The sequence below is a fragment of the Hyperoodon ampullatus genome (genome assembly GCF_949752795.1).
Source record: "Hyperoodon ampullatus genome assembly, chromosome: 1".
Classification (NCBI taxonomy): domain Eukaryota; kingdom Metazoa; phylum Chordata; class Mammalia; order Artiodactyla; family Ziphiidae; genus Hyperoodon; species Hyperoodon ampullatus.
The window spans coordinates 58101799-58114633 of NC_136914.1; the positions used below are offsets into that span (position 1 = coordinate 58101799).

The 12835-nt window shown below is 43.1% G+C and overlaps 1 protein-coding gene across 1 annotated transcript in view; it reads right to left on the reverse strand.

The window, feature by feature from the left end:
• Nucleotides 1-2356: 2356 nt before the first annotated feature.
• Nucleotides 2357-12835, reverse strand: part of PBLD (phenazine biosynthesis like protein domain containing) — a gene marked incomplete at its 3' end in the record, with an annotated part of 42961 nt that continues 32482 nt past the window's right edge. Inside the window, exons 3-10 of the mRNA XM_079705105.1 lie at nucleotides 12071-12170; nucleotides 11601-11699; nucleotides 9706-9815; nucleotides 9464-9493; nucleotides 6709-6797; nucleotides 6286-6464; nucleotides 3898-3960; nucleotides 2357-2469 (exon numbers count right to left, since the gene is read on the reverse strand). Of these exons, the coding sequence (XP_079561231.1) occupies nucleotides 2357-2469; nucleotides 3898-3960; nucleotides 6286-6464; nucleotides 6709-6797; nucleotides 9464-9493; nucleotides 9706-9815; nucleotides 11601-11699; nucleotides 12071-12170 (783 nt within the window). The remainder of the gene's footprint in view (nucleotides 2470-3897; nucleotides 3961-6285; nucleotides 6465-6708; nucleotides 6798-9463; nucleotides 9494-9705; nucleotides 9816-11600; nucleotides 11700-12070; nucleotides 12171-12835) is intronic.

Sequence of the window (12835 nt, forward strand, 5' to 3'; positions counted from 1 at the left end):
TGGGAAAGATTACAATATTCACTTGCAGTGAATGATTAATATTGCCAAGCCAACTCCCTAATATTGCATAAAATAAAATGTTTTGGCTCCCCTAAAAATCAGGGTTTCTTATTCTTGCAGGTCTCAGCAGCCCAACTTGTTTTGCATATGGTTGCATGTTTAATTAGTGATCCTTCTGTAAGTGTCTGCAATTAGCACCATGATGATTAATAAAATAACTCCTTTAAAGCTCCATTTAGCTAGCAGAACTGCACAATCAGGTGTAATTAATTCATCATTAATAAATCATGGCTGATTAACTAATCTGTATATTACCAACATTTTACTGAACAGCTCCCACCTGAGCACAGCTAATTTTTCTATGCTGAACGGAACTGGAAACTAAGAGAAAAAAAAAAAAAAAACCCAGCTCCTCCAAAACTGCACTAAGCAGCAAGTATATTGGTATGGTCAAGGAGATTTTGAGATAATGCACATTTAAAGTTATTGAGCTACATAGGCAATTGTCATTTGGGAGGGAAGAAAACAGTGGCTGAATACTAGTGGTTCTCAAACCTAAGTGTACACCAGGATCACCTGGAGGGCTTGTTAAAAACCAGATTTCTGGTCTCCATCTCCAGAGCTTCTGATTCAGTGGGTCTGGGATGGGGCCTGAGAATTTGCTTTTCTAACAAGCTCCCAGGTGGTGCAGATGCTGCTTGTCTAGGAACCACACCTGGAGAACCATAGTTCTCCCTTTCTCATACCCTGGGGATGACTCACAATCGCCATGATTCCTATGTCCTTTCTATAGGTTTTAATAGTTTAAAAAACAACAATAAAAATAGCTTACAGGGCTTCCCTGGTGGCGCAGTGGTTGAGAGTCCGCCTGCCGATGCAGGGGATGTGGGTTCGTGCCCCGGTCTGGGAAGATCCCACATGCCGCAGAGCGGCTGGTCCCGTGAGCCATGACCGCTGAGCCTGCGCGTCCGGAGCCTGTGCTCCGCAACGGGAAAGGCCACAACAGTGAGAGGCCCGCGTACCGCAAAAAACAACAACAACAACAACAAAAAAAAACAGCTTACAGTATTATTTATCTATCCTTGTGTTTACATGCTATCTCTTCAACTGGATTTTAAGTTTAATAATTACTTTCTTTTATTTCTCTCAGCCCCCATAGAACCTAACTACTTTCAAGATGTAGAAGCTCTAGACAAAACCCAGACATGCCATGTGCATTCATCTCTGAAGCCTTGCTCATGCCCCAGTCTTTCGAAGCCCTGTCCTTCAACACTCCCCAGACTACACCATAGCATTCAGTGTCTGCCATATGTAGACCCTAATCACAGACCAGTGCAAGTGCTCATTATCTTTTCATGAAAGGATGAGCCTGGTTTTCCCAGTTAGAGTCCCTTGAGAGCTCTATAAGCTTCCCCTCTAATCTCCTTTGCAGTCTGGCCCCCAGCTCTCCACCCCACCAGCTTCTAGCCCGGTGTCTTATACACAGGAGACAGCAAATTGCTTTTTACCAACCATGTCAGATTGCTGAGCAGTAGATCTGACACATGGGCTGGGAATTCAGATCCCAGCTGGGCACCTAACTTGCAGAATACATGGGAGCCACAGCAAGGGGAATTCCCACCCCAAAAAGAACTTGGAAAGAGGCAAGATATTACTTTTCGTGTTTAAATTTACTACCACTCTATCACACATACATTTTTAAAAATTTCTGGGCTTTTTAGTTATTTAGTTACATGTCCTGATTTTTAGTTATTAAACATGAGTGTGTTCCAATGAAGAAAATCACTTTTTAGGTACATTAAAATTACTCCAATCTTACCCTCCACGCGTGAACTCTTTTCACTTTTCTATCTTCGTGATCCATCTTTGTCCATATAAATTCGTATTCTCCACAGACACAGCATAACATTGCTAACAGTTTATACTCTACTGTGATTTTCTTTCTTGGTATTGTATCATGAAATTTTTTTTTATATTTCCTCACAGTTATTGGGTCATTTCAATGGCTGCAAAATAGTCTATCTGGTACTCACACCGAAGTTTAAATGGTTTGATCTTACTCCTCATAAATTTGTTCCTCATTTTGTGATTGGTGCTCATAATCAAAGGTGACAAGATTATTCTTCGTTATTGTTTACTTACATTTCAAATATACTCACAGGTAGAGCCAAAACTCCATTCGTTAATTAGTCAGGAAGCATTATTAAATTTCCATTAATATGTCTTTGCTGTTCTATGTCTAAGGTGAGGATTAAGTAGACTACTATGCAAACTTTATTCAAAGCAGCCCTCTACATTTCTTTCTACGTGGAAAATACTTAGTAAATCAAGATTGCAGCATCGCGCACAAGCGCATCTAGGCCGTCAGCGTGCCCTCTAAAACAAGAGCAGCACCTCCCTTGATGTCAACTCGTCCATCAGGACGCAGGGAAATCTTCAATTCTCCTCCCCGGCTGGAACACTGAAAGGCTAAAGAAAACAAAACAAGTCACAAATTAAGATCATTTTCACCCTTTTTAATTAACAGGACATAGTGAGAGACCACGTATTACAAGCTCTAGAATCCTCCCAGGTCAGTTTAAAGAACACATTCCTTCAAACAAACAAAAACAAAATAAATGAACAAACCAAACACAAATACATAGACACAGAGAACAGAGGGTGGTTGCCAGAGGCGAAGGGTCAGGGAGGGGCAGGGAGATCAAAATGGGTAAAGGGGATCAACTGTACGGTGAAAGATGGAAAATAAATTTTTGGTGGTGAGCACGTTGTAGCGTATATAGAAGCAGGAATACAATGTACATGTGAAACTTATATAATGTTATAAATCAATGTTACCTTAATAAAAATCAATTAATCTTAAAATTTTTTTTAAATAGAATGCATTCCTTCATCTGTGCATGGTATTGCCCAGCCCACCCCATTCTCCTGAGGACTGAGACCACAGACGCAATTTGACCCACAAAATACACAGCTCTACAGCTTCGCTTTCTGAGCCACTTCCTCTATTACTTCCTGTAATGCCCCAGACATACCCTGCCCATATAGCATCCTCCCTGGCTCTGTCTAGGAGAAGGCAAGCACATGTGAAAAGACAGAGGCTAGGACTAAAAGTCTAAGAAGATAAAGAGGGGTGCTCTTGGCCCTTCTGAAAAGGCCCCACCTTCCGAGGTCTGAACAGGACAAAGGGAGTTCTTTACTCATTGCGGTTAGCAAGCAACCACACTTGTCAGGCAACCATGAGGCACAGCCTCAGGCTTCCTAAGTTTAGGGGAGTAATTAGGCTCACCAAAGAAAGAGAACAGCCACTGTGCTATTCCCAAATCAGGGTCACAGAGGCTTAACCATCCCACTAAGTAAGAACCTCCATCCTTGAAAGTCAAACTCCTACTTTGATTGTGTAGCCTGTACCACATACAGACTACTAGCTACGTAGTACTAGCTGTGTAAATTCCACTGGCTGCCATTTATTATCTCTGCCTCAGGCAACATGTAAATCACTAGGAGACTTGGTTCCAAAGCAGTTTGTTTGATTTAATCTCATAACTAGCAATGGCAGTAAGGAACCTTGGTAATCATCCAGTCTCAACTTGTCACATTATAAATAACCTTTCTGGGCCAAAGTTACACAGCTAGTTAACTTTATTCAACAAACATTTATTGGGTATTTACTGTATTAGAAGTGTGCCCTTGTGTTGGGAGAGACAGAGGTGGAAGATGTTTGGGGTGGAGGATGTTTTGAGTAGAAGGTTCAGGGGGAAGGAATTTGAAACCTCTCGTTTTCACGTGGGTGATAGTTAACATTTTATTACATATTCAAGTGGATAGTACATATGAGAAGAGATACTAGCTTCAAGTTAATCAAATTTTTTAAAATTTGAAAAACAACTGTCCTACCGTGCATGGCTTTCTTCCCCAGTTGCTGGGACCAGTAGCTGCTGAGAACAGTATGTGCAGACCCTTAAAAGAAGTGAAAAGTTATGGTACAATACCAAAGAAAACAGGGGCAACTCTGTGCTAAGTTCATAAACAATCAACTATTCACTTTGACTAAACCTTAGATGACTTAGTCATTATGTTGGCCGTGGCCACAGCCAAGTGTGGAATTAAGGATGGAAATAGAAAGGAAGACATAGAATTTACGGCTAACTCCTCCAAACGATGTATCCGCTGTCTTATACTTTCTGAAGGCTGAATTAAACTGTAGGTTTTAATTCTTGTCTTGTCTACCAGTTCATTGTCAGCCCATGGTAGAATCAAGGTCTTCACATAAATCTGTCTACATCTTTCAAGGGAAAAATATCTCCTTCCTCTTAGGACAAACATGAAAGAAAAGGTGGAATTCTGACAAAAGGCTATATTTCCCACCAAGTCACCATTCACAGGTTTTCGGTGCCAGAAGAACTTTCTTTTAGTGAGGTATTTTTTCATATGATTGTGCCCTAGGTTTAGATCAGAGAATAGATATTAAAATGAAGAAACAGGGCTTCCCTGGTGGCGCAGTGGTTGAGAGTCCGCCTGCCGATGCAGGGGACACGGGTTCGTGCCCCGGTCCGGGAAGATCCCACATGCTGCGGAGCGGCTGGGCCCGTGGGCCATGGCCGCTGAGCCTGCATGTCCAGAGCCTGTGCTCCGCAATGGGAGAGGCCACAACAGTGAGAGGCCCGTATGCCGTAAAAATAAATAAATAAATAAAATGAAGAAACAAAATGTAAAGTAATAACTGACAGAAAAGTCTTTGGGAGAAAAAAAGATGGTTTGGAAAAGGTCTCTCCTTCAGGAAAACTTACTAATGTTATGGGAGGTCCACATAGGGTGCCCAAGCATCCCAGTATGCCTGAGACTGTCCTGGTTTTAGAACTGAAGATCCTGTATGCTGAGAAGTCCTTCAGTCTCAAGCAAACTGAAGTTGGTCATCGCTGCCCTTCCCACTCTAGAAAAGCATTATTACAGGGGGAAAAACTTGCCCTCTGTAGTAATTAAAATCTTTGGGAAGCAGCTGTGCAAGTGTAAGTCCACTCAGAACTTCTTTTCTATTGGGGAGGGTTGAGTTGGACCAACAGTCGCTGGGCATTTTCCTGAGTCTTTAAAAGTGCTTGCTTGCTTGCTGAGCTTTGAATTTCACATATTTTGTTCCTCAGAGTAACTAAGTCAAGGCCCTGAAACCATCCCAGCCCCTGCCATCTGACCAGAACAGGAGGCTCACAGTCTCTGCTCAGCCTCCTTTTACCCTGGCCACTATCCCATCCACCAGCCTCCTCCATCCAGCATCCCCCCTTTTGCGGCTCAGCCCATTCTTCTCAAGGAGGATGAAAGTACGAGGCTTCACATTTTTGCCCATCTTTGATTTCATCCCTCTGCTTCTGTCTGGTAGAAGATCCTGAATACCCACGTTCCTGAACCCATCCCACCCACTTTGCGGGCAGGTCAGGGAAATGAGGAGGGGAGGAAAAAACAAAACCACTCTGCCTGTCCCAATTTCCCACCAGCAGTCCAGGGCTTGATTCTTCAAAAACCAATTCTTATCTAGATCAATGATCATGCAGGCTGGTCACTGAAAAGGAAAAAAGGCTTTGGGAATGTAGTGGACATTGGCCACTGGATTTTGCAAATGGCAGCTCTAGAAGTGTTGGCTCAGGGAGCCAGTTTTGTTGTTATTATTAAAATACCTAATAGCTATTGGGCACTTACCATGTGCCAGGCACTGTGCTGAGCACTTAACATGCGTTGTGTTTACATAACCTATGAGGTATTATCCATATTTTATAGCCATGGAACAAAAGCTTTAAAAAGTTAAGTCAGGGACTTCCCTGGTGGTCCAGTGGTTCAGACTTTGCCTTCCGGTGTAGGGGGTGTGGGTTCAATCCCTGGTCGAGGAGCTAAGATCCCACAGGCCTCGCGGCCAGAAAAAAAAAAAAAAGCTCCAAAACATAAAAATCGAAGCAATATTGTAACAAATTCAATAAAGACTTTTTAAAAAATGGTCCACATCAAAAAAAATCTAAAAAAAAATGTTAAGTCATTTGCCCAAGGTCAACGGCTAGGAAGCTAGGATGCAAACCCAGGCTGTCTGACACTAGTTTAATCCTGCTAGACTGTCTCCTTAACTCTGTGTTTTTCACATGAGACTTCAGTGAAGGGATGGGGGAGGGGAAGGTAGGGAAACAAAGGCAGCTCAAAAACCAAACAACCTGAAAGGTCACGTGGAGGGCACATAAACAGCTACTTGTTATCCTCCTCCCTCCCCACAGTTTAGCCCTCTTCAGGACTCAAGTCAAAAAGTACCTGTTACGGGGTCTTCAGCCAAACCAAACCATGGAGCGAAATATCTGGAGTAAAAGTCAAACGCTTGAGTCTGCCCATCAGGCTCTCCCTTGATGGTGAGAATGAGTCCTTTCACCTTCCCCGTGTTTTCCACTTGCGGCAGATTCTGTGTGTTCACTTTCAGGCTCTCCAGAAATGACCTTGTTCATAAACGGGGTGGATCAGGACAAAGCCATTCAATAGACTACCCACTACCCACACTCTGTAAAGCAGGCCAGGATGCAGCTTGCCAAATGGCTCACCAGGAGGGGAACAAAACTCTCTGGCTGTGTAAATCATGGTTTGACGGAACATGGCACAGCCAGACCAAGCCAGAGATATAAATCTGGGTGCTCGGTGCTGACGGGTGCCCAGGGTGCTGACGAAGCCAAAAATCTTCTTTACCTGTTGTAAGTATCACTGAGCCGGACCAGGAGCTTTCGGGTATCTGGGGAATAGCGGATGTCCTGAACCAGTGTGTCACCTATGGCAGTCTATGGAGACAGACCAAAACCTCCTCAGGAATCTATGAATTTGACCCATGTTTGGAGAGCAACCTCCCATGAGCGTCTGCTCTGTGCCTGGCACACCCAACATCTCCAATCCCAGGAGTTTCAGGTCAGTTTCAGGACTCAAGGTATTGCTCAAGAAGGCCAGTTTCCTGGCAGCCAGAGACCTTGATGACGGTTGAGTTTACCCTCTGAGTTTAGCCAAAGATAGGCATTGTTCACATGTGTTACTACGTGCCTCAACACACAACTCCTTCAAGTGGGTATTTTCCCCACAGATAAGAAGATTCAGAGAGGCCCAAGGTCACACACACACACACACCCCTTGACCCAGGTCTGAGGGGCCCTGGAGTCAAAGTTCTGAAGTACTACTGTCTACTATCTGTAGAGGTGGGGGCTTCATGCCTGCCTCTTGGAGTTGTTGTGAGGATTAAGTGAAATAATATGTGGAGTTCCTGCAGCAGTAACTAGAAGCTTCCACATGGGAAGGACTCAGGGCCAGCAGTCTGACTGGAAGTGGCGACGAGGGCACTTGTCTCAGTGCTGCTCTGCTTGGCAAGCTTGCTGTTCTCACGCAGACTGTATGCTACAGACCAAGAACGTAGCAACATTTTCTAGAGATACCTTGATTCACCCTTTACCGGGCTGCACATAGCCTCACTCATATCCAAGACACTGTATGTTTGTCTTGTCTTTGCTGGCTTGGGGTGTTGAGGGAGATTATGAGGGGACAAAAGCCCCTCTGAGTCATCCTGTGGCACCACCACCAGCTGCCTTCAGAACAGACAAGAGTTACACGGTAGTTGTCTGGTTGTCACTAGGTGGCTTCAGGTTCTCTAATCTTCTTTAGGGACTGAGGTGTTCTAGGTCCTATGGCCAAGACTCCCTCTGCCGTGGGTGATGCCTGGAATGTCTGCCTCTGTGACCACTGCTGACCAACGTTCCCCCCACCCAGAAATGGGAACGCCTACAGCCCGATCCCATCTGCTCTCCGGGACCTCTCAGTCTCTCTGAAGGGTCATCCAGCCCTTCTCTGCATGGATTCTTATGTCAATTTGAAAGTTTAATTCTCAGCTGAGAATCTTATTGCCAGTTTCTAGGAACACGAAATGACAATACTCACAATAAATAACCCTTCATCATCCTCATTTTACAAATGCCGATCCTGAGGCTTAGAGAGATCAGGTTAAGCTCTTTCTACCATGAACAAGGTCTAGCACTGTGAATATTTTCCATTTTCTTGCCAATATGTTTAAAGTAGTTCATTTATGAATTTGGCTTGTCTCCCAAAACCCAAGCCATGGGTAGAGCTGAGGGTAAAATCAGAATCCATGATACTTGCTTATACTCTGAAAACTTAAAGCAAAACACTAAAGAGATTATAAATGCTGAGTTGAAAATTCACTGAGAAATACCATAATATGCCATTTTACAGAATCATTTTTTCTCATGGCTGCCCTTGGCCTGGTCCTGACCTGGGCCCTTCCTGCTCTACAAACTAAGCACCTGGCCATCCAAGGCTGTTCTGGCCTTCTGGAATCTCTGGGAGACAACTGTAGTGCCTGCTGCACTGGGTGGCAGTGAGAATTAAATGAGATAATACATTAAAACACTTAGGGCTTCCCTGGTGGCACAGTGGTTGACAGTCCACCTGCCGATGCAGGGGACGCGGGTTCGTGCCCCGGTCCGGGAGGATCCCACATGCCGCGGAGCAGCTGGTCCCGTGAGCCATGGCCGCTGAGCCTGCACGTCCGGAGCCTGTGCTCCGCAGCGGGAGAGGCCACAACAGTCAGAGGCCCGTGTACCGCAAAAAAATAAATAAATAAATGAAAAATCACTTAGTGCGTGGCACTGCACAGGGGAGACTCAAAAATGTTCATTGTCATCATCGTCATCATCAAGCCCCATCCCCACATAGACCCTTGAGGAGGCCAGTCTATGTATCTTGTCTTTTCTATTGAGGTTCCCATGCTTTCCTGCTCTCTTCCATCAAAGCACAGCCCTGTCATCTCAGGCATATTCTCTACTAAAGACATCAGGACACCAACAGCTGCCAGGAAATTTCCACTCTTTCTTTTCACTCTCAGCCTGCCACACGACAGTCTCCCCTTCCCCACCTTTCCATGGAGGCTAATCGGATAATGAAGAGTCAGGGAAAACTGGTCAACCTTCTCACTAAATAGATTCAATATTATTTTTCTTTTTTTTTTTTCTGGCTGTCGAGTCTTTGTTGTGGCGCAAGGGCTTCTCTCTAGTTGTGGCACACACACTTCTCTCTAGTTGTGGCGTGTGGGTCTTCTCTCTCTAGTTGTGGCTCTCGGGGTCTGTAGTTTGTGCACGACGGCTCTATCGTTGAGGTGCATGGGCTTAGTTGCCCCAAGGCATGTGGGATCTTTGTTCCCTAACCAGGAATCAAACACCCATCCCCTGCATTGTAAGGTGGATTCTTTACCACTGGACCACCAGGGAAGTCCCTAGATTCAATATTAAATTCAAATCTCAAATGCACAGTGCAGTATTCAACCAAGCTTAGAATGGAACACTTGTACTGGTAGAAGGCCTATCTGTTGAGATCAAATAGTACCAAATCTTTGTTCAAACGATAAAAGATGATCATATCACACGGCTCAGGTTTGATTCTTTTCACCAACCTTTATCAATTCCTCCACTTCACGGAAGTCCTAGATTGGGAAAAAAGACAAAACTACTGTAAAACAGGAAAGCTGTCAGTTTACGGCAATAATTAAAAAGAGCTGGGAATTCCCTGGCAGTCCAGTGGTTAGGACTCCATGCTCTCACTGCCGAGGGCCTGGTTCAATCCCTGGTTGGGGACCTAAGATCCCATAAGCCGTGCAGGGTGGCCAAAAGAAAAAAAAAATTAAAAAGAGCTGACCTGGGGATGGGCTGGATAAAGAGGCAGGTCCAGGACGATACCATCCTCTTCTCTTCTGGCCTTTAGTTCCCCACTCAGAGTGACAAAGGTTAGGGTGCTATTCATGTTTTCTGACCAAAAAAAGAATTCTATTTTGTCAACTAGAAAACTTTTTGAAAGGAATCAAGAAATAGGAAAATAAACATTGTTATATAGTTGCATGTCTGTTTTGATCACTGTTATGTAGTCTTAGATTCTCTGGCAGTGTTGTCCTTTCCAGTAAAGGGGTCCCAGGTTTGGGTTACTGGGGCCCTAAGTGGAGAAAACTCTCACTGGATTCTAACTTGAGAACCAAGAACATAACTGATTGGACTTGACATCATGCTGTGCCCTTGAAAAAATTATTTAATCTCCTTAAACCTCAATTTCCTCATTAATAAAATGGGGTAATAATTAAAACTATACTAATTTCATTTTACCAATAAATTGGGGGTAATAATTAAACATAGCTCATAGGGATGCTATAATGTTTTCTAATGCAGGTTTTTAACTATCCCCCTATAATACTATAGAGTTATAAACTCTACTAGTTTAAGATAAGCCAAAGGGATGACAAATAGAACATACAGGTTATGTACAACAGTCTGAGATGAACAAATCAAGCTTACCATAAACAAACCAAACTATACATAAAATCTTGATTTAAAGATTAGATCACCAAACCTGATATAATATCCCTTCATGTTACTGATACAACTTGGGCCACTTACCTCAGTGTGGGTAACATTTTTAGTGAAAACAAAGATTTGTGACTTAATTCTTTTCTCTTCCCTAATATTTCTGTAATACTTAACCATATCTCAAAGGTGAGAAAATTCAGCACTGCTGATTAACTTTCACAAAATTAAATTTACATTCTGAAACCCAAAGTTTAATTCTTCTCATTATAATTGGTGTAAGACATCATTATTTACAAAGCGTTTTCTCATCGAACCTTAGGCCCACCCTGTGGAGGCCTATCAGGCCTTTCTTTGGTGCTACCACTTTGCAGTTCAACTTCTCCCTGTGTTCAATTCTGCTTTCTTTACTCCCTTAACAATACTGATCTCAAGAACACTGCTCCCAATTCTTCTGGCATGCCAGTGTGTCTCAGAGTCTGCTTTCTGGGCAAACCTGACCTATTAACACCTTCCCTTATCATCCCCACCTAAGTTGCTCCCCCAGAGAACTTCTTTTTCCAACACCCTACTCCCCACAGTTACCCCTCTGTCGTATCATCCTGTTTATTTCCTTGTTTAACTTTCTGTTTGTTGTCTACACTTATTCATGGCTGCTTCCATCTTCACTTTTAGGACATTTCCAGGCATCACTCTGCCCCATTCCCACAAAGCCCTGATCTTTATCTATTATACTAAGTGTAGCTGAGATGGAAACAGGTAGGATTAAGGTGCTGCATCCTCTCTTCACAGGGTAAATGTATACAGCTGGGGCTCATTAATATTTAAAGTTCAGAGTAAAAAAGCTCCTATTGTGAAATGAATTTCAATGTGGGTGGGGACACATTCGGGGCAAAGTTATGTCTTTTGTTTCCCCAATATCATATCATGTTAGACAACTATTCTGCCTTGCAAGCTCTGCTCCTGTGTCTGTCACAGAGACCAGAGAGCTCCTATTTAGAAGAAAATGGCATTCCAGGAAACAATGATCATGGCTTTCCAACATGCGTGGTACATACTCTGAAAGATCAAAGTGTTATAGAAGCTTGCTGTTTTTGTTTCTGCATAATAAATCACATGAAATAAACTTTGCAGTGTCTTTATACCAGTCACTTTAGTTCACAGGAAAGAATGTGTGAGAGTTTTAAAAAATATTTGCTATTTGCTAAATGGTAAGTTCATAAAAGAAAATCACGTTACTTATTTTGTGAAACAGCACAGCTGCAGAAGCCAGGGTAGCGTGGCCACAGAGAGGAACCTCACTCACTGGTGTAAACCACCTTAATCCAAAGCAGAAACCTTCAGAGGAGAAAAAACCAAAGAGAGACGAGATCATTCCCATACAAGGGGGTCATAAACTTTTCATTTTCTTATTCTTTTCTAAATATTTCATTAGCATGATTCATCACTGAAACATGTGAAAGGAGGAGCAAAGTCTAGGCAAGCCTCCTAGGGCCCCCCAGTGCTAGATCTGGAGCTGAAACACTCAAATTCACCAACACCTGCTCCCCCAGATGAAATGAAAACCAGATTAGAAGCTACCCCTCTCCCTCCTATCTGCATGCAAATAGTAAATGGACATTTCCCTTAACTATCATTCCCCCACTGGAAAAGCAGCTTCTTGTGCCATTCAGGAATGGTTAAAAAAAAAAAAAAAAAAGCGTATTTACTTTGTGTAAAGTTGTCAGTTGGGTGTAGTTTTTGGATAAAAGCAGTTTCAGAGAGATTCATTTCCTTTGCAATTTTTTGGTGCATGTCTTCATCCAATTTCTAAATTAGAAACAAAAGGTTATTGAGACTCCAGAAACAAAAATCTGACTTCCTTGGATAGCAACTGCCACTGGTAAATAACACTTTATTAATATTAAAAGTTATATGCCTAAAAGGAAATAATCGCCAAGGAATTCAAGGCACTTTTATAAAGATGGTTTTTCAGAAATCCATGCATGCAACCATGTGAAAGAGCTGTGGTGGTTAAAAGCTAGAACAGATTATAAAAACCTACCAGTCTGGGCTATCCTTTGTCAGATTATTATCTAGTCTATCTGAGAGCATGTGTTCTCTTCTAAAAATAATTTCTGCAAATGGAAACTCCACAATCTCTCTTTCCTGTTGGATGAAGAGATGTTAGGTGCCCACTCTGAGCAGGCTGGACCATTCTGCCCCCATTTATGCACAGTTCACTCCCTTTCATGAGTCAGGCCTCAGGCCAGAGGTCACCTCCTCCAGAAAGCCTTCCAGACTACTCTGTCTCTTCCCCAGTGCTTAGACCACCTGAAATTACTTGCTATGTCCTTTTAATGTCTGTTCCCCCCACCTCTGACTCTGGCTCTATGAGAGCACCAACTGTGCTGATTTAGAACAATGCTTTTATTCATCCTGGGATGGAAGGAGAATAAATATTTGCTAAGAGAATAATTATCCAGTTAACCTTC